Source organism: Lampetra planeri, chromosome 20, assembly GCF_965212315.1.
Source record: "Lampetra planeri chromosome 20, kcLamPlan1.2.h2, whole genome shotgun sequence".
NCBI classification, from domain to species: domain Eukaryota; kingdom Metazoa; phylum Chordata; class Hyperoartia; order Petromyzontiformes; family Petromyzontidae; genus Lampetra; species Lampetra planeri.
This window is the reverse complement of record NC_136126.1, coordinates 2,044,168-2,065,105: the sequence shown is the minus strand read 5'-3', so window position 1 is coordinate 2,065,105 and position 20,938 is coordinate 2,044,168. Positions and strand designations below refer to the sequence as shown.

Here is a 20,938-nt window from a genome sequence, read left to right as displayed (position 1 = left end):
GTGAAGCTCGATGCGTTTCAAAATATCGATTGCTTACGGTGTAAAAATATACATATCATGGGCCCGTCATCGATAATAATTATAGAGACCCTCACGTGTAGAAATGAAAGCTTTTATTCGAGAAAGTATCTCGGGTTTTATCGGACCGCACCTTCGCATTAAAATTTCGCAAGGGACGGAAGAGTGACCGTGAACGAAAACCAACGTTCGTGCGACCGTGCGGGCGTCTCTCATCTCTCCCTCGCTCCCGCGCGGGCTCGCAGGCGGCGGACGTGGTGACGGACCTGCACGGAGGCGCGACGTCGCACGTGCAGAGCGGCCTGCTGCCCGGCGAGGAGTACGAGGTGCGGCTGGTGGCCGTGCTGGATGGCGCGCACGGTCCTCCCGCCGCCGCCACCCTCGCCACGCGTGAGTGCTGCCGTCCCTCCCCCCCCTGCCACCCTCGCCGCCCACTCACGGTCGCGTTCGCACAACGATCACAGGGAAAATGTTGGGGGGTTTCGTTGAAATTCTGACACCCCGCACGACGATCCGCTCCGGGCGGCAGCGCGTGATGCGCGGTGGGTTGGAGGCGTCGCGGTCCGCACTCATCATCATCGCGCGCACAAACTTGATGGGAACATTTACATGTTTTGCCTACAAGGCAAAGCCATGAGCCGTTGCACTCCCGCGCACGTATTTGGCCGTAGCGCCCGTGTGTGTGTGTGTGTGAGACTGTCTGTGCGTGCACCAGTGAATCTGTCCGGGGCCTCCCCTAGCTTGACTCAGCATCAAACAAGTACCTGGGTACGGTGTGTAAACATCGCCACGAGGGGAGACAAAATGCGGCCGGGCGTGGTACCTGCCACCCACGTGGTGCCGGCCTTCATAGGTGTTGCTACTCGCTGACGGCACTTGCCCCAACACTCTACAAGGCTACACGGGGGATCTTTGTCTTGTTGTGCAGCGCCGGGCGCGCGCGTTCCGCCGCACGGACTCACCGCTGGAGGTGCTCGTGCCGCAAAACTTAGTCCAGGAAACTCCACGCTACGTGCCAGCCCCCCATTATTATATAACCCACGCACGTGTACGTGTGTGTGGGGAGCGGTGGCGCAGTGATCAGCACACCGCGCTACGAACCCAGGAACCCGAGTTTTCGATTCCCACTCGTCGTCAACATCGGTGGGGGAATATCTGAAGCGGTTTTGGGGCCTCGGCCTTATGTACCTGGTGTCGTGTGAAGTAGACATCAACAATGGGGAAACAAAGGCGGTCGGGCGTGGTGCTGGCCACCCCCCTCGGTGTCGATAGGTGCTCGCTAACAGCACTGGCCCCAACGGCCTATTAGAGGCCACGTGAGGATAATTTTTTCCATGCGCGTGCGAGCTCCCGCACACGCACGGAGTAGAGTCGCGCGTAACGTATGTGCTGAGCCTGCACCGTCAGGATGTACCCCCCTCTCTCTGCCCCAAAGCGTCAGCCCACCTGATATTTTCCTGTTACTGACGAAATTTTTTTAAATTTTATTTTCGTGAACAACTACAACGGCGGCCTTTTTGCCACTAAGCTGCGATGACGTCACCGCGGCGCTTGTGCCAGGCTCGGTGCACTTTGAGGCCACATGAAGCGTCGAAGGCTCGCTGACAGGCGGTCACGGAACAGACCCAGGGTGCCATGGGTTGACTGAGATGACCGGCGGATGCACCACCTGTGCTCTCCACTGCGCCAACTTGCTGCGTTTTAGCCGCCCGGCTATCCCCTTGTTGTTGTGAGCGTCGCTTCTCCGCTCTCCATCGTTGCTGGAGGGCAACCTCCTCCAACTGCCCAGTGGCGTCCTTTGCTAGCCTCCTCCACAGAGGCCGATCTGGATACTGTCGGTACCAGTCATCAGCAAGTCCAATTAGCTCTGAATCCTTCCCTTCTGCATCAGAACCATTTCCTCCTTTTCCCGTGCAGCAGTCATTTATCCCCTTCTTTCCAGCCACACAAAGGACAAAGATCCCCCCTATAGCTTTAACAGACTGAAGGGGCAAGTGCTGATAGCGAGCACCTATGAAGGCCGGAACGATCCACAAGACGGTGGGTGGCCAGCACCATGCTTGACCACCCTTGTCTCCCCAGTGGAAATGTTTACACACCGCACCGGGTACTCATTTGAGACTGAGTCGACCTAGAGGAGGCCCAGGGCCTGTTCAGATAATCGTCACTGGTGTTGGCCATGAGCGGGAGTTGAACTCGGCCCGCCGGGTTTATAGCGCGGCGCGCTAACCACCACACTGCTGCTTCCCTGTCTTTGTCCGGCCGCAAACGCGCGCACACGCGTGGCAAAAGCTGCCACGCGTGGGATCGCCCATCCAGACGCTGACCAGGTTCAAACTCCGCTTAGCTTCCGAGATCTGTCGGGGTCGGCCGCATTCCGGGCGATGATTATCCCGTGGGCGAGGGCACCTTAAATGGGCGCATATGAGAGCTGCCCTCTCCGGCTGCGTTGTAAAAACAAAGTTTGCCATCAAAGCTCGTTTTTTTGGATTTGCTACAAATCGCCAAATTACAAGATTGCCCCCTCGTGAGCCGCTGCAACAGGCACGGACGCCGCCGTGTTCGGCTGCTGCGTACGTACGTATGTATGTATGTTTGTTCTATGTTGTATGTATGTGTGTTCTATGTTGTATGTATGTTTGTACGTACGTTGCACTTCATTCACACCGTACGTAACCAACCGCGCTAATCGGATGTGCAGGGGGAAGGGTGACAAACTAAACACAACAAAGAAATTATTTTCAACATCTAGATTTAAAAGTGCACAGCTCCAGCGTCTTCCTAACCACCAGACATTCGCATTACCAATATTGTAGGTAAAGTTCATGACGTCGTCGCGGCCAAAGCTGCTGACGCCACCGCCCCTCATTGCCAACTCTTTATACCCTCCGCCAGACCCCGCACCTGCAGCACCGTGGCGACGTGACCTCCAACATATGCCCGAACAGTGTCCAATCAACATCTGTCCTCAAGCCCCCCTTTTTCTTCCCGTTGGTCCGCCACACTCGCTGAGGCCGCTCCTTTTCACCCGTCTCGGCAGTAAACCGCCGCCGCTGCTACGCGCACGCACGCGAACCCAGCGCAAGACAGCGCGCTTACCCAGCCCCGTGTTCACGACCGTACTTCTGCGTCGCTTCTCCCGTCTCGCCACGGGAAAGGCAATACAACTCCAGCCGGCTCCCGACGCAGTTGTCTGGCTCGACCGCCCAGATCGCACGCTGCAGCGAGCTGTTGCTCGGCGTCGACATCGGCGGTGCTGAAAAGAAGAAGACGCGAAATTCCCAGCATCCGTCTCGGGCGCCCTTGCTCAAATGCCGTTGACTTCCATTGTAGCTGCATATACTTAGGGTCTGGCCCTGGTTCGTACAGTGACACGGGCGGCACTCCCGCCTCGAACGCCCCTGTTTATTTACCCTCAGACTTTACCTCTCGTCTCTCCCCCTTCCAGAGGCGTTTCCGGAGCCCTTTTTTGCGACCACAGGGAGGCCCCTTTGATCCGAGCGGCCGAGAGCGTCGTCACGACGACACGGGCTTCAAGCCTTGGGCACGTTGCGGTTTGCCAAAGTTGAAATTAGCGTGCCGCGCGGTCAACGCTCCCTTATTTGTCAAGGGTAATCGCGGGCCGACGTCATTGGCGGCTGAATTTTCCACTTAGCTTTGTTTTGTATTTTTACTTCAGAAAACGAGGGTCGGGGATTGCGTGGAGTGCGGCTGTGGGTGGGTGGGGACAAAGTGAGGGGTGGGGTGGGTGGATCAAGTGCCTGTGCCCTCCGAGACTTCCTACCCCAACTGCCCACGTCAATCCCAGATCTCGCGCTCGAGCCCGGCCTTGCCAGGCCCCCACTTTTCTCACGTTCACTTCGCAAACTGGCGGTGGCCCCGGGAGGAAATGCGAGTGGAAGGGAGGAGGCAGAGGTCGCTCCTGCGTGCAGCGGAGATCAGTGAAATGAGGCAAAGGGGGACCGACTCCTCCACCTTGGCTAGATGAGTGGCAGGAGCTGGGGGGGGGGGCTGACTCCAAACGTTGAGGAGGCCACAAATTCCGCCTCGACATTTTTTTCAGTCTTAGATGGCACGTGCGGTTGGATTCGTTGATCGAAGCAAGGCGAAGGCAAGGGTGTAGTGATTATGATGATGATGCACAAGAGCTGGGTTACCACCAGGGCAGTTCTTTCAGGAAGCTGCATGGGTTGTGTGCTCTCCCTTGCAGAAGCGTCTGCTGCCTTAATGAGCTCTCAACCGACTAAAGTAAAGTTGCAGATGTCTGTATGTATGTATTATGCATATGTATGTATATGTGTGGGAATGCGCACACCCATACATACATACATAAGGAGCAGTGGCACAGTGGTTAGCACACTGCGCTACAAACCCAGTGACCTGAATTGGATTTCTCCTCACGACCAATAACAATGGACTGGTCCTGGCCTCCCATAGGAGTACCTGGTGTGGTGTGTAAACATCAGAAATGGGGAGACAAAGGCGTCCGGGAAAGGTCGCTGGCCACTCACCCCCTTTGTGTCCCGTGTCTGCCTTCATAGGTGCTCGTTTAACAGCACTTGGCCCAACAATATGGTGGGGGTTATACGGGGGATCTTTATCTTTGGCTTTGTTTGCATGTGCCGCACTGGTGGAGAAAGCACCGATGATGGAGCACCTGCCATTGCACGCCAGTTGTTGTTTTTCCAATCGGTCTCCGTGACCGCATTTATCTCTATGGTGACTGTGTGTGAGAGTATGTGGGCCTCCGTGCGAGTCTCCGGGTCTCAATGTGAGAGGGGACACTGCCAGCACATTCCAGTTTCTCACACGGATCCACCTGCGTGACTGCAAAACCGCGTAGACCCCCCAAACGAAAGCAGCAATCAGCCACTGGCGGCTACCCACGCAACTACCCACATTTACCCTCGCCGCAAGCGAACCGGCCAGTGAACTGACCGAAGCTTCACACCCATCTTGCGGCAGTGTTGAGAGAGGCGATGTCAGACGTCAGGTAAATCATCTTTCCCTCTGGTTTTCCATCTCTTTGATAGATAAATCAGGAATCTAGCCCAGCAACCGGAGGGCGAGGGAGGGAGGGGGAAGAGGTCATAGAAATACAATAAACTAGAAAAAAACAAAGATGACCTCGATTCACCACCACCGGCTTTCATCTTCCGCCTAAACACGAGACGAGGGGTCCCTTGAAGCGCAAGGCGGCGTTCACCTCCGCTCGCTCGCTCGCTCGCACCTGCGCGACCTGGAATGCGATCGCGATACGAGCCGTTGATGTCTTTTTTTCCATCATCCGCCACATCAGGGGCGCCACCCCCCCCCCCTCAACCGACCCCGGCCCGCCCGCGAACTTTTCCGTCTCTCATCAACTTTTCGGCAGCGCTTGCGTGCCGTGCAACGAGCCTTCTTCAGTCACGATAACAACGGTGCCGTGACAGCGATGGGACTTTGTCAGAATTCAAAGACTTTTTCCACCCACCCTAACTCCCACTCCCTCCAGCTTAAGAGGCGATTCAGAAGAAAAAACGACCTTGCGATGCGTGCAAAGCTGAAAACGAATTATAATGCGCACAAAGATGTGTCCTTCAAAAGAAACAATGTCATGAATCCCAGCATGCCTTGCACGTCTAGACGACGTCACCATTCCTGTGCATGTTCCACGCACATCCCTCGGACCGTCCACCAGCTCGTAAGAACAAACTGTGACGCTTTTTTCGTTGTTGTTTTAAATCCCAGCATGCTTTGCACGCCTCGATGCCGCCACCATTCTTGCGCACGTTCTGAACACAGCTTAGCGGTGGCCGCCATCCTGAAATAAAAACCAACGCCGGTGTCTGCCCTCGCGAGCGGTTGGCCATCACACGGCTGCAAATGACAGCCGAGATTCCGACCATGTCCTAGCTGCCGAAGTCAACTTTTATTTAGATCGCGTACGTGCTATCACAGTCGGCTTGAGCTGTTCTACTGCTTTGTCAATGACTTGTAATGTATACTGCTCATGATACGTATGCATCTATACCAGTCTGCAGAGGTGTGGACTCGAGTCATGTGACTTGGACTCGAGTCAGACTCGAGTCATGAATTTGATGACTTGCGACTCGACTTGGACTTGCATAACAATGACTTTGTCCCACCTATGAGATGTGGACTCGAGTCATGTGACTTGGACTCGAGTCAGACTCGAGTCATGAATTTGATGACTTGCGACTCGACTTGGACTTGCATAACAATGACTTTGTCCCACCTCTGCCAGTCTGTGCTAACAAAAAAAGGAAATATAACTAACGGCCGTGAATTCTCTCTGTGTTCAAACTCCCGCTCTTACCTGCAAACCTGAATCCCCATTACCTGCCCTCCGTTGTTCCCACTCACACCTCCACCTGTTCCGTGTCTTGCATCGGCTCCCTTGCCCCACGCTCCCCGCGCTCGTGTTCGCTTTGCCGCTACCCGCCTGGAAAATGATCGCGACCCCCCCCGCCCCGCCCCATGCTTGGCACAAACTTCACCGGTAAACAACAAACTCCACCGGTAAATAAACTCAATTGGTAAACAAATTCCACCGGTAAACAAACCCCACCGTGCTGCTGCCTCGCTACGCGTCCATCCCAAGCGACGTTCCCCGCACACCTGTAATCATCGCTTCAAAACCCCCTTCCGTTGTCTCTGCGAGCCCTTTCATCTCCTCTCGCCGCATTCCACACCTGACAATCGCCGTCCATTTGAAACCCTGCCCAATTCCACGGCACCCTCTTTGCTGCTTCGATCCTCTGAATCCCACCTCCATCCTCAAAAACCATCGTGTGTCTCTCCTTCAGAGCCAAAAATCCCACGCCAAACATCTCACCCTTACACATCCATCATTCATTTCCCCTTCCGATCCCAGCCGTTCCTCAATCCCCTCTCTGAAACAAAAATCCCCAAAACATTGATCATTTTCCCACCGCACAAATTCCACCCTTATCCAAATCTCTCCCACCGCTGGCCTCCTCCCCATTTCCAATCCTGAACCTCATCCCGATCCTGGTCCTGATCCTCACCCACCCCGATCCCAATTCCCGATCCTGATTTTCCCCCGCCGCTGCCTCGACGCACGGACGCGTCAGCGATCGACGGCCCTCGCGCCTTCGAGGTGCGCGAGGTGACCGACTCGTACGCGCACCTGTCGTGGGAGCGGAGCCGCGCGCGCGTCACCAGCCTGCACCTCTCGTACCGCACGACGGGCGACGCGCGGCCCACCGAGCTGGGCCTGCGGCCCACGGCCACCGAGTACACGCTGCAGGGCCTGCGGCCTGGCCGCCTCTACCACGTGACGCTGCGCGCGGAGCGCGGCCTCGCACATAGTGGCGCCTTGCACGTCAGCTTCACCACAGGTCGGTGCGCGCGGACCACGGACGGACGGATATGGACACGAACCGATGGATACGGATGGACAGTCTGACGGACAAATGGACGGTCAGATGGGTCAACTGATGGATTGATGAACGACCGGACAGACAGATCAACCGATGGCGGACGGAAGGACTGACCGACGCATGGACCAACGGATAGATAGACTGATGTGGCCGTTGGCGAGCATTCGATTTTTCACAAATATTTTGTGGGGAAATAAAACGTGAGAAACAGTGAGCCCCCTCTAGTTGATAGTTAGTGCTGCTACTATGCTGCCAGTCGTAGGCCACACGTGGCCACGAAATGCCAAAGAACGACGTCGCGCGGCGAATTAAACGATGAGCGCGATCTGCTACGTACGGCGCGAATGAAGTTCAACATGCATGGACACATATACAAGTCGCGGGGCGAATGAAACGGAGTTGCGGCTCGCTTCTGCCCCGTGCTCCCGGAAATTACTTGTGACGGCACCCCTTCCCCCCCCCCCCCCCGCCTCCCCCCCGCGCTCTGTCCCCAGCGCTGGACGCGCCGCGGAACCTGAGGGCGAGCCACCAGGGCGAGAGCGGCGGCGGCCTGCTGCTCGAGTGGGAGAACAGCCGCGCCCAGGTGGACGGCTACCGGGTGGTGTTCGCCCCCATCGCCGGCGGCCCCCACGGAAGCGTCAACGTCACCCACCAGGGGCCCGACCTCACCTCCGCCGTCACCATCACCGGTGCGCGCCGACGCCCCGACCCGCGCGTCGTACCGGGGGGGGGGGGGTTGGGGGGGCCTTCGTTGGCGATGCCTGCGGCGTCCGCAGCGAGCGTCGAACATTTCAGAATCGACATTTGGGTCGGGGCCCCCCGTGACGATCTGGCCCAGGGGTCGGTAACCGGCGGCTCCGAAGCCGCGTGCGGGCGGCTCTTTGGCTGCCCCCCTGGCGGGCAACCGTTTAAATTTTTGTTATTAAACATGGCAGGGAATGTCTCGGTGACGACAAAATGTAACAAGTGAAACACCATCGTCAACCTGCATTGTGTAATAGTGAGTGTAACTCCTGTGAGTGTAATACCGAGCTTCACGACTGGGTGTCACTGCTGTGAATGTGAACGAGCATACAGATCTGATGCCTGGGACAGAGTACGGCGTCGGGGTGACTGCATACAGGGGCGACATTCAGAGCAAACCCTCGACCATCAACACCCGTACAGGTAAGGGGGGGGCACCCATACCACCATCCTCCCATGACCCCCCCCCCCCCCCATCGTGGTCACTCAGGAGGGCCCACCAACCCCCCCCCCCCCCCCTCTGATTAGAGTTTCCTTGGGATGTAATTCAGCACCATGCCATGGAGGCGAGGGTTGTGTGGGTCGGACAAACTCCTGAAACTCTTCCCGAGGGCATCGATGTCGCCATCGCCTGGCTTGCCCGGGTGTGGCAGTGCAGCAAGGTGGAACGCGTTCCGTTTTGTATGGGGATGGAGCGTTGTCTCCATCGCCCGCGTGGATTTTCTCCGGGCACTCCGTACGTAGCCAACCACGCTGATCGGAGGTGCGAGGGAAGGACAACAAACTAAACACAAAACAGCGGTTCTGAAGAAAGGAATTTTCAGATGCTATTCCGTCTCCTGGTTAAATAATGGCATGATAATGGGTCGTCATTGATTTCTGGGTTAGGCCACTCAATGTCTTTGGTTAAAAAATCAATTTTCGAATCGTAATAATTGGCTGTGAAAAGGCAACTGTTAAGTTGAATTATTTTTGGAGGTGGCCCAGCAACTCAGCGGTGGGAGGAACCTCAGGCAAAGCTGCCAGGCCATGAGCCGGCCCCAACAGTTGCCCAAGATGTTTTCAGCCAATTAATGAGTGTCTAGATATACGTGCGGGAGGAAACCGGACCACACGTAGAAAACCCACGCGTGCAAGGGGGCAACGCTCTATCCCATACTGGAAAGCCAGGGTAGTACGGCACCTTGATGCCCACTCGATGGGTTTTCCGCAAGAATTCCTAGAGGTCATCCGCCAACCTGCCGCTGCCGCCTCCGCAGCGCGTAGCCACCGCCGCCTGGCTGACCCTCGACCTTTGCGCGCGTCGTTGCAGAGATGGACAGCCCGCTGAACCTGCAAGTGACGAACGCGTGGGACACGGGCCTCACCGTGCGCTGGGACCCATGCCGGGCGCGCGTCGACCGCTACGCCATCATGCACATCTCGGGCACGGGCGCCATCGGCGAGCTGGCCGTGCCCGGCTCCGAGACGTCGGCCAACCTGACGGGCCTCCGCCCGGCGACCGAGTACACCGTGGTGCTGCAGGCGGAGAGCGGCCTCGAGAAGAGCCGGCCCGCGACGCTGTCGGCGAACACAGGTGACGGCGAGACGCGCGGAACGATGCGGAACGGAGCAGCGGAGCGGCACAGCGGAGCAGTTTTCCGTGAAGGCAGCGGTCGCCCGCTCAGCCTTAAGGGCCCGCGGTCGGTTGGGAACAATATCTCTCGTGCCGTTGTTCCCCTTAGTTTGTGGAGGGAATACTTTCGTCAAGGAATTGTTTGTAATCGATCACAGCGCTTGACTTGTACGTACGTGCGTATGTACATTGATCTTCTTTCGCACCGTGCGTAGCTAACCGCGCTGATCGGAGGTGCGGGGGAAGGAACTTGTCACGTGATCTTCTTGGTTCTTTCGGTAAAGTCACGTAGAAGGGAAGTAATAAAATAATAAAAATAAAACATAATAAAATAATTCTCACGACGTTTCGGCCACAACGCAAGCAGCCGTCCTCAGTTAAAGAAACGTCGTGAGATTTATTTTATTGTTTTATTTTTATTATTTTATTATTTCCCTTCTACGTGACTTTACCGAAAGAACCAAGAAGATGAATCCCTGCAGTCACGAAAGCTTTAAAACGAAATTTGTCACGTGATGTTATCGAGAGCAGAGCCCCGGACTGCCCTGGGATGAAAATTAGGCCCTGCTAAAAGGGCTTGGTCAGGGTCGTAGAGAGTGCGTGGCAGGTGAGACAATTTGCCTCGGGTCCAGAGACACCCAACAGTCTCCTGATAGTTTTTTCAGGAAACTGTTTGCCTGCACTGCCTCCTAGAGACAACGTCTTGTAACAGCAACCTCTCATCCACTCGATGGGTTTGCAATTGACATTCGGAGCAGTGAATTGCCTTGACACGGTAAATGCGTCATGACGTTATTTAGCTTATTTTCTCATGAAGGTGTACATATTTGTCCTAATCCTGAGTGAGAAAAAAAAAACATTTCCATTTCATTAAAGTCCTGTAAGTAATTTTTTTACTAAATTAGACAGCCACTTATTCAAGCAAAACAATCCCGCTGCAGCTCAGGAGAAGCCCCGGTCGTTTTTTCCACTGCAGAAGCCGAGCCGTGCTGCTAACAACGCACGCAACAAACACGTCGGGACAGGTGTAAGCGACCCAGTGAGGGTGCCACCTCCTCACACTGTTGCCACTTGACGTCAAACGCAGCGAACTTCGTTGTTAGGCCTGGCCCTGCTTGGCCCCCGAGCCAGATTCAGATGTCTCACGAGGCCAGCGAACCACGGTTTGATCCCGGCTCGTTACGGCAAATGTCCCGTTGGAAAAGAACAAACAAACAAACCCCGTACCGCTATGGCCCCCGCGCTGGCTCGGCTCAGATGTTACCGGTGGCACAGAGGTGCGGCGAGGCGGTTACTGATCAAGCGTGGCTCGCGCCCTTGTCGCGCCGCGCCAGGCTTCCGCCCCGTGCAGACGCTGCACTTTTCCGACGTGAGCTCTAGCGGCTTCCGCGTGGCCTGGGACCCGCCCGCCGTGCCGGTCGACGCCTTCGTGTTGCGGGTGTCGGAGTCGGCGCCGGGCCCCGGGGAGGGCCCCGGGGAGGGCCCCGGGGAGGGCCCGCGGGTGGTCACCATCGACGGCGGGCAGAGCGACGCGCTCGTCTCGGGCCTGCTGCCCGAGCGGCGCTACGACGTGTCGCTGGTGGCCGTGAAGGGCATGACCACGGGAGAGGCCGTGCTGGGAGATGTGGCCACAGGTACCTGGCGTGGGCCCACCTGTGCCGGAGCGCGGGTTTCTTTGAAGCGCGCGGGGGTCCCAGCGGACGCCAGAAGCGAAAGCGAAAGGAGGGTGGAAGGGGACTCGTCGTAGTGAAGGAGCCCGAGGTGGGGTTAGCGGTACGGTCAGGGTCATGGAAGGTTAGCGCTCGTGGTGTGGGTTGGCTAAGTTGGTTTAGGCGAGGAATAGTGGGAGGGCGAGTACGAGTGATCGGTGGGATAATTGGTTATAGTCAAGGTTAGAGGTATGGATAATACTAGTTGGTTGGGTGGATAGTGTTAGTAGTCCTGTCTGGATGGTCAGTTAGGGTCAGAGTTAGTAGTATAGCTAGTAGTCGTGGCTGGTTGGTAAGTTAGGGTCAGGGTTAGCACTATAGCTAATAGTAGTGCCTGGTTAGCTATTATTCTGGGTTGGGAGTAGGGCCAGCCTTTGGTTGGATAGTTCGCTCCGCCCAGCCCAAGCTGCTGTCCCCTCCAACTCCACCTCCTCCCCATCGACAACAAATGTCCCTTCCAGTCTTTGGCCACTTTCGACTCCTGGTGTTCACAGCGTCCCACCGTCGTGTTTGAAGGAAGACGCAACCCAAAACCCGACAGCCCTTGATTCTGATGTCGCTGCATCCATTCACAACGCCAGGGACGGGGTGGGGGTGGGGGATAATCCTTAAGAGAGCCACCCAGAGCCACATCCACCGCGGCTGTGGCGGCGCTTGTGAAAGTCAGACCCCCGATAAATGTTTTTATTTCACTCCCAAAACTTCCCAGCTCGCGAAAGACAAACCGGGGGCACGCGGCCAGAGAGTCGTCAGCACATGGGCCCTCTGGGTTTTATTTGGGTTGCGTCTCCCGTCAGCGTAGACACTGACTCGCATGCGGCAAAGGTCAGGTTGGTTGTGCATTGTAATCTTGGTCAATGTTTCTCAACTCCAGACTCCACCCCCACCCCACTACGTGACACGGTACAATCTTTCGTGATTGCCGTCCTTCAACTGCGTGCAGTGCGCAGTGGCTTAACCTGTACGTGAAAGTCCGGTCCGTGGAGCGGGCTTCGTCGGAGCTGGAGTCGAGAAGCGCTCACGTAATTGAACGGTTCTTTGCATGCACAGCGCTTACAATGTGCATGCACGTGCGCGGACAACGGCACGTGCGCATGGAGAATGTGCATCCATCGTTCAGTAAGGCAAGAAGAAGCAACAAAAACAACCTCCGTAACACCATTGCATGGAGGATAACCGCAGCACCCTCCCGGCGCGCGGGGGGTACGCGCTACCTGCGGCGGGACCGTCGTGACGCGCGGGCTTTCTCGACCAAATGTCGTCGCCAGGTTGCGTCGGGAAACATTGAGTGTCGTACACCCTCCGCCACCTGACGCCGGCCTGTTAATCAGCGTGCCACGTGGTGAGCAAACGTGCGTCGGGTGGAGGTGGGAGAACGAGACTTTTAACATTTACGCGAGCAAAAAAAAACGTCATCATGAATCACATTGGTCGAGAAAGCCTCCGTGTTCAATCTATATATGTAGTGTGTGATGCATGTTCAACTTCTTTCATACCGTACGTAGCCAATCGTGCTAGGTTCAGCCGTAGTAGGTGTCAATGTTTATTACCCACATTAGTTCTCATTTAATATGTCTACGGATGGCTTGGCGTGCGAAGGTCACGAGTTCAAAGACTCGGCGGGAGTCAACCCCAGCCCCTTAATCCCGCTGTGGTTGATCACAAAAAAACTGAGCGGTCGCTTAAAAGCGGCGATGGGCTCTGTGGCACCGAGCCCGGGCGAACGCGACGGGCTGAACCTCCCACGATCGTCGGCCTCTGCCGCTCTTTTCCCCCCGCGCAGTTTCGGACGCGCTGCAGGGGACATTGCAGGCCTATGACGTAACGTCCGACAGCCTTAAGATAACGTGGCCAGCCCAGGAACCGAGGCCCGACAATTACCACATCAAGTACCGGCCCATCGGCGGTGGCAGCGGCGGCAGAGGAGGAGGAGGAAGAGGAGGAGGAGGAAGAGGACCCTCCAAGGACATCCCCGGCAAGTCGTGGAGCCTCCTGGCGCCGGCCTCGGCGACCCGCGCCAAGCTGACGGGCCTGCAGCCCGGCACGCGATACGAGATAGCGTTACACGGCGTGCGCGGCTCACAGCTCACGAAGCCCCTCGAGGTTGTGGCTCGGACTTCAGGTAACCGCGCCGACGTGGAGCGCATGCCCAAGTCCGACCGCGAAATCGCCCGCCCGCCCGCCTGCCCAACCCGCCCACCCGCCTGCCCGCCTGCTGCCTGCTGCCTGCCAGTCAACCGGCCCCATCAGCTGAGAACGCCTGTTTCTCTTCGTCTCTCTCTGCCTCGCGTGCTTTTCTTTCGTTCTTCCATCCCGGGCTCGGATCGGTGCATCGGCAGAGCGGGGGCTTGCACTGTGCGCTGTGCGTGAGTGGCTGCGCGACATCTTTCAGCTAAAGCTGCCATTCATCGACGACATCACCGTCGTCGTCGTCGCCACCATCATCGTCAGCGACGATGAATTCTAACGCATTGGGACGATTCCGAGGTGGGGGGTGGACTAGGGTTGCCACCTCTAAGGTACAATAACAACTGGGAGACATCATCCCCGGAAGAAGAAGGATATCTCGCAATGCAGGACGAGTGGAGAACCGCGTGTGAACGGTGGTGCAGGATTATGATGATTATTATTATTCCACAGCTGACAAAAACAACGACGATTTTAACGTCCTTTAGGAAGACTCGGATATTTCCAAGGGCAACTGCCACCTTAAAGAGGAGGACGATCCTGTGAAAAACGGGACAGGTGGCAACTCTAGTTGTGACATGACTGAAATCTGTGGTCTCTTGAGAATGGCTTGGGTTCGTCTGTTTTAATTGTTCTCTGTTTTTCTTTTCTGTTCTCAGCATGGTTTTCATTGCCTGCCTGGGACGCGTCTGGGTTTTTATTTTGATTCACTTTGCTCACCAACCAACCACCGCCGCTGCCTTGTTCATCACATCGCAAATGCCGCACTCATTTTCATATTTTTCTTGCATGCAGTGTGTGTTTACCCGAGCGTGCACACTCGGGTTTTGTGCCCCGAGATTTGTCTTGAGGTTTTTATCTTTATACAAAACGAATAAAAGAAAGAAACCATTGGTTGTAGTCGGGTGGGGTGGGGGGGCTTCATTTTCCACGGGACATTTCCCAGCTTGTCGGTAGGCTGTAGGCGAGGGAATGGGCCGCGACTTGTAGCCACGGCCCAAGCGAGAGGTACGGTGGATGTGGAGACATCTCAGCGTGATGATGTGTGCTCGGGGTGGTAAAGGAGCAGAGAGCGCACGGGTCAAAATCTGCCGCGTTCACAAGTTCTAATCCTGGTTGGGGGTTGGCGCAGCCCATCATTCTTCCATGATCGGTCAAAGAATTATCACTTTTGTTGGCAAATCAGCAGTCGCCATAGAAATGTGAGAATTCCACCACTGACTTTCATTTCGGCATTACCAGTTGCACATTACTTACTGAATTATTTGGATAGAAAGGAATATGCTTGTTCGACTTAGAGAGAGGGACACGTGTCCATATGCATGGTGGACTGCCCCATATGACGGCTACTGCCTGTATATACAATCTGCTAAACAATGCTTATTTTACTCTATCCATTCCAATCACCGTCCCTTCCCTCCCTGCTGTCAAATGCCCCATCGCCTCCTCCCCTCCCGTAGCCCTGAACCCGCCGACGAAGCTCTCCTTCTCGAACGTGACCCAGACGAGCGTCACGGTGAGCTGGGCTGCCAGGGAGCCCACCCCCAGCTCCTACCAGCTGTCCTACGAGCTCACGGGCGGAGGTGAGTCGGCCAACGCCGGCAGGTGAACGGCGCAGTTGGTGCAACCCTCGCTACTGCTGCCTCCATGGCGCTGGAATACAGGCAGCCACGTGCAGCGGCGAAGCCACCACCGTCATCACCGCCGCCACCACCACCACCACCACCACCCCTGCCGCCACCGCCACTGCCGCCACCACTACCACCACGACTGCCGCCGCCACCACCGACACCACCACTGCCACCACCACCACCACCACCCCTGCCGCCACCGCCACTGCCGCCACCACTACCACCACGACCGCCGCCGCCACCACCGACACCACCACTGCCACCACCACCACCACCGTCGCTACTGCCACCACCGCCACTACCACTGCCACCACCGCCACCGCCGCCATAAGTACCACCACCCCTGCTGCAACCGGCACTGCCACCACTGGCACTGCCACCACCGCCACCACCACCGCCACCACTGCCACCACCGCCATTACCGCCACCACAGCCATCCCCGCCACCACCGCCACCCCCACCACCACCACCGCTGCCACCGCCGCCACCACTGGCATACAGCAAGACAATTCCTTGTAACAGCATTCTGGATTCTTCCGGCTGAGACGACGACGCTCTGACAACGACGATGATGGGGCCACAGCGAGGCTGCTCATTGCGCCGCGTCCGCCGCCCCTGTCCCCCGTAGATGGGGATCGTGAGACGGTGTCGCTGGCGGGCGGCGTGACGGAGTACACGCTGCAGGACCTCGCACCGGGCACGGAGTACACGGTGGGGCTCGCCTACCTCCCCGACCCCGACAACAACGACGCCTCCACGGGGAGCGTCACCACCGGTAGCGGCGCAAAACGGAGCACCGGGTCCCCCCTCCCCCTCCCCCCCACGGCCGTGTAAGCGTCGGGATGGCCGGAGAGGGCTGAGCCCCACCAGCCCACGCTGCTTGTGGGAGGTGGCGGTGGACGATTGAATGAATAACGAACGGATGAATCTGACATTTCAGAGTTTTTGCTGTCTGCTTGGTTTGTGCTTTCCCCCCTCCTTTCCGCCCCCCCACCCCCCGTGCCAACTCGCCCACGCTCCACCCACTCCATCCTCTCTCTCTCTCTCTCTCGCCGCCACCGCCGCCGCCGCCACCCGAGTGCTGGACGGCCCCGTGGCGCTGCTGGCCGTGAACGTGGTGGCCTCCGAGGCGCTGCTGGTGTGGCGTCCGGGCCGGGCGCCCGTCGACTCTTACATCGTCACCTACTCCACGAGCGGCCACCGTGAGCTCGGGCGTTGAGTGCGACTGGCGCGGGGTGGGGGGGGGGGTGGTCAGGGGAAGTCGGGGGGTGTTGGGGGTCTGGGTCAGGTTTGGTTTGGGGGTCACACCAATGTCGTCTGGGGGGTGGGGGAGTTTACCAGATGCGCCGCATTGCCCACAATGGAAAATAAGTAGAATATTGTACCGCATCGTAATCCCGCTTCATAATTCAATGAGAGTCCTGCAACGGTTGCGAGATGTTAACTACCTCGCCTCGTATACAGGAGGCCGTGGAGTTCGATCCCGATCCTGATGCCTGTATATTTGAAATTAGCATATTCTCCCTGTGTTTGTGTGGATTTTTCTTCGGATCCTCCGTTTTCTTCCGGTTTTCCCCCTCCAGATTTAGAATCGGCATGTGTTCAGAGTATTTACCTGCTAGGAAATTCCACATGACAAGCCACTTCTTTGAGCTATCTATGTAGCTCAGTGTCCCTTACCTGGTAAAAAAGAAGTAGTTTAGTTTATAGTTTACGTAGCAATCTGTGGTTGTGCTGTACCGTATACAGGGCCACCACCGGTCCCAATGGAGACTAAACCCAGAGATATTTCTCAGTCAGCACCAGGTCTTTTATGAACAATTGGAAAATCTGCTCCGAACGTTATCGCCTTCTCTCCCCCCCAAGTAAGTGAAGTGCTCAAGCACGTTGCTCTCGTCGCCAGATAGCCACGGCGAGGGATCAAACTCGCTCGTCAGCCCGCCGCACCTTAACCGCGTCGCCACCACCAACGTCATGACCACGGTTCGCGTGTTCTGTTCCGGCAGCGGGCGGAGAGGAGGAGGAAACCCTCAACGTTCCAGCCCCCAGCCTCGAGCAGCAGCTGACGGGGCTGCGCCCGGCAAGCACGTACCACGCGACGGTGCGCGCCGTCAAGGGGGCCCTGGAGAGCCCGCCCAGGGCCACCACCTTCACCACGGGTGAGGAGCGCGACGTCCCCCGGCAATTGGAGCCACGGTGCTGCGGCCGATCGCTCAGCCTCTCACCCTCACCCCCCTCCACCCCACCGCCCGCCGCTCCACCCCCATCCACCCCTCTACTCCCCCCAACCCCTCCCCGGCGATCCCCCCATGTATGGTTATGCCATATCCGGCCCAGCAGTAGAGCGAATGGCTGCAAGTCGTATGGTCGCGAGGTCAATCCCTGGTTGGGTGGGTTGACTCAGCCCGTCATCTTTCCAGGGTCGATTAAATGAGTACCACCATGGGGGAAAGTTAACTAGCGCTTTCGCTAAGGATGGACTTGCCGACGGCAATAGGAATGTGGAATTTCCACCGCTGGCTCAGCAGGACTGTGAGCGGGAGATGAGAACCAAATGCCGTGACGCTAAATTCGATCGGCAGAGGCTTTGCTCTGACTTTCTCCTGATGTCTTGATCGTCACTGTCATCCGTGCATGGGCGTTGTGCGAAAACACCCTTTGGGAATACTTGAAGTAACTGTTCGTGTACGGGTAAAAACATGTTTTCACTCGTGTATGAAATGACGTTTAAAGGAAAATCCAAAATTAGTTTGAAAATCAATGTCCAAGGGCAAAGGTTGCCACCTGTATGTATGCACGTTGAACTTCTTTCGCACCGTACGTAGCTAACCGTGCTAATCAGAGGTGCACGGGGGGGGGGGGGGGTGGGGAGGGGGCGCTAATTGGAGGTGCAATAAAAGCGCTGTCAATGCCGTGTGACCGCCCTCTCGTGCAGCCTCGGGCTCCCCGCTGGCGGTGACCTTTGGCTCAGTGACGGACAGCACGGTGGAGGTGAAGTGGCTGAGCCCGACCCCCGCGCCCAACTGGTTCATCGTCTCCTACGTGCCCACCGACGGGGGTGAGAGCGCCATCGTCTCTTTGCCACCCCCCCCCCCCCCCGCGGCACATCACGTTGACCCCTTGTTGACCCCGCGTCATGCCGCGTTGACCCCTTGTTTACCCCGCGTCGACCCCTTGTTGACCCCGCATCGACCCTTTGTTGACCCCGTATCATGCCGCGTTGACCCCTTGTTTACCCCGCGTCATGCAGCGTTGACCCCTTGTTGACCCCACGTCATGCCGCGTTGACCCCTTGTTGACCCCGCGTCATGCCGCGTTGACCCCTTGTTGACCCCGCGTCATGCAGCGTTGATCCCTTGTTGACCCCGCGTCATGCCGCGTTGACCCCCGCGTCCGATCCGCGCTGACCCCGGCGCCGCGCTGTGCCGTCGTTGCCGCCGTGCCAGGCGAGGTGGAGAGCGTCACGGTGGCGGGCGCGCTGGTGAGCCACACGCTCACCGGGCTCTCCCCGGGCACCGAGTACGAGGTGAGCGTCGCGTCGCTGAGCGGCGCCGTCGAGAGCGAGCCCATCTCCTACTCAGTCACTACCGGTACGTGCGTGTGTGTGCGTGTGTGTGCGCGTGTGCGCACGTGCGTGTGTCTGTGTGCGTGTGTGCGTGGGCGTACGCTCGGGTGTGCATGTAAGTTAGCGCATGTGTGTACAGTGCGGCTTGCGCGCCCAAATTATCTAAATTCGAAAAACGACCCGCAAACTATTAAATTGTTATGACGCTTTGCAACCACTGTCCCCCTACTGGCAGACCACAGTAATGCCCCTTTTTGCAGGCCAGGTGCTGAGTCACCTTGTGCTGGGGGATGCCCTTTCAATTGTGTTGAGATGAGACAAAGTCACTCTGAGCGGTAACGTTGCCCACTCTTCTTCATCGGTCGTCCATTCACTAAGGAGGTGACCGCATCTGCTGTACTCCGGCAAAAGTGTTTCTCGCCGTTAGGCCTCCATCGGAGAGCCGTACAGCATGACAGCGAAAAACCGCCACGTTCCTAGCTCACCCATCCTTGTGTTCACTTTTACTAACGCAGCACTAGCCCAATCTGTTCTTCCATGGCACCTCCGATTAGCCCGGTTGGCCACGTAAGGTGCAAAAACAGGACCCTGCGGGGTGGGCTGGTAGGAATAATACTAATACTGGTACAGGGATATCGACCGCACACACACGCGCACACACACACGCACATACGCGCACACACGCACATACACGTACACACGCACACACACGCACACACACCGCACGCACACACACACACACGTACACACACATGCACGCACGCACACGTAATGAAGTTGTGTTGCTACGCTTCCAGTTCGCTGTGAATAACGATCCGAAGCCCAATAGCGCCCATTCATCACGCCGCTCGAGTGGGCCGGACACGCACGCACGCACGCACACACACGCACACAGTCACACATATACACACACGCACACACAGACGCACACACACGCGCATACACACGCACACACACGCACGCACGCAAACACACGCACACACACACACGCACCTCTCACCTGCAAGGCAGCGGTCGCCGCTTCTCCTCCCACATCTCTCGTCGCGGCAGCTGTAACGATGGTGCAAGTTTGTTTTTATCATCAATTCCTCCTCCACCCCTCCCCGCCACTGTTCACCCACCAGAATAAATGAGTTCGCCCATAGTCAGTCGATCAAAAAGTTTCGCCGTGAGTCGCCGGAAGCGACGGCCATCTTGTTTAATTCACAGATCGCAGGGGGAGCGGGCGGCCATCTTGTCGGACAGGGTCATGCCAAGTGTTTGCAGTAGGGGGCGATGTTGATACACGGACGGACGGACGGACGGACGGACACATTAATCTATTGGTGGTCTGGTCCACTTCGTTCCTACCAGTATAAGTTCAACATACATACAGACACATAAATACGACCCCCGTCACTGGTGTTGGCCGCAGCTCGCTAACCGTTGCACTGCCCTTCCCCCCCCCCCCCAACACACGCACACCCCCATACGCACACCCCCACACGCACACCCCCACACGCACACACACGCACGTTGCACCTCCTCGCCGTCCCCTCCGCGTGTCTGCTCCCCGGTCTCCGCCGCCCGCCTCCTGCAGCGATCGACGCTCCGCGCGACCTGGCGGCCGTGGAGGTGGCCGGGCAGAGCGCGCTTCTCACGTGGCGCCCGCCACTTGCCAACATCACGGGATACACGCTGAGGGTGCGGGGCCCCGACGGCGACACCACGGTGAGCGACAACGCGCCTCCTCCTGCGCCGCACGCTCGGCTCGCCGGAATTTTTTTTTTTTTATAAACTTACAATTTTTTTTTTGCTATTTTATCAGGTAAGGCCCACTGAGCTACGTAGCGCTTTTTCAGAAGCGACCACCCTGGCTGTCACAAATGATAGCTGAACGAAGTGGCTTATCGTCACGTGGGAATTTATAGCAGCCATATACGCTAAATGCCTGATGTTCATTCTAAATGTGGAGGGAAACACCGGAGGACCTGGAGAAAAATCCACGTGACCACGGCGAGAGAGAGACACGCAAACTCCCAAGTACACAGCAGCAGGCGTCAGGGTCGGGACCGAACCCACGA

The 20,938-nt window shown here is 57.2% G+C and overlaps 2 protein-coding genes and 1 long non-coding RNA gene across 5 annotated transcripts in view; 2 read left to right on the top strand and 1 right to left on the bottom strand.

Annotated features, from left to right (window-relative positions):
* Positions 1 to 6,255, bottom strand: part of LOC144724272 (uncharacterized) — a 213,456-nt gene extending 207,201 nt beyond the window's left edge. The window contains exon 1 of the long non-coding RNA XR_013586456.1: positions 6,040 to 6,255. This is a non-coding gene — a long non-coding RNA (uncharacterized LOC144724272). The remainder of the gene's footprint in view (positions 1 to 6,039) is intronic.
* The window catches only part of LOC144724268 (tenascin-R-like), a 44,147-nt gene that overhangs the window by 18,803 nt on the left and 4,406 nt on the right, over positions 1 to 20,938 (top strand). Inside the window, exons 7-19 of one of the 3 annotated variants that reach the window (XM_078603252.1) lie at positions 264 to 408; positions 7,919 to 8,113; positions 8,502 to 8,591; positions 9,481 to 9,744; positions 11,118 to 11,417; positions 13,276 to 13,614; positions 15,140 to 15,262; positions 15,939 to 16,085; positions 16,390 to 16,512; positions 17,317 to 17,469; positions 18,246 to 18,368; positions 18,757 to 18,900; positions 20,455 to 20,585. In XM_078603252.1, coding sequence (XP_078459378.1) covers positions 264 to 408; positions 7,919 to 8,113; positions 8,502 to 8,591; positions 9,481 to 9,744; positions 11,118 to 11,417; positions 13,276 to 13,614; positions 15,140 to 15,262; positions 15,939 to 16,085; positions 16,390 to 16,512; positions 17,317 to 17,469; positions 18,246 to 18,368; positions 18,757 to 18,900; positions 20,455 to 20,585 — 2,277 coding nt within the window. The remainder of the gene's footprint in view (positions 1 to 263; positions 409 to 7,918; positions 8,114 to 8,501; positions 8,592 to 9,480; positions 9,745 to 11,117; positions 11,418 to 13,275; positions 13,615 to 15,139; positions 15,263 to 15,938; positions 16,086 to 16,389; positions 16,513 to 17,316; positions 17,470 to 18,245; positions 18,369 to 18,756; positions 18,901 to 20,454; positions 20,586 to 20,938) is intronic. The other 2 variants (XM_078603253.1, XM_078603254.1) reach the window with 2 other exon arrangements.
* On the top strand, positions 7,079 to 7,794 carry LOC144724185 (tenascin-R-like; the record flags this gene model as incomplete). The annotated part of the gene is made up of 1 exon (XM_078603100.1): positions 7,079 to 7,794. A coding segment is annotated over one exon (372 nt), but the record flags the coding sequence as incomplete, so codon positions are not given.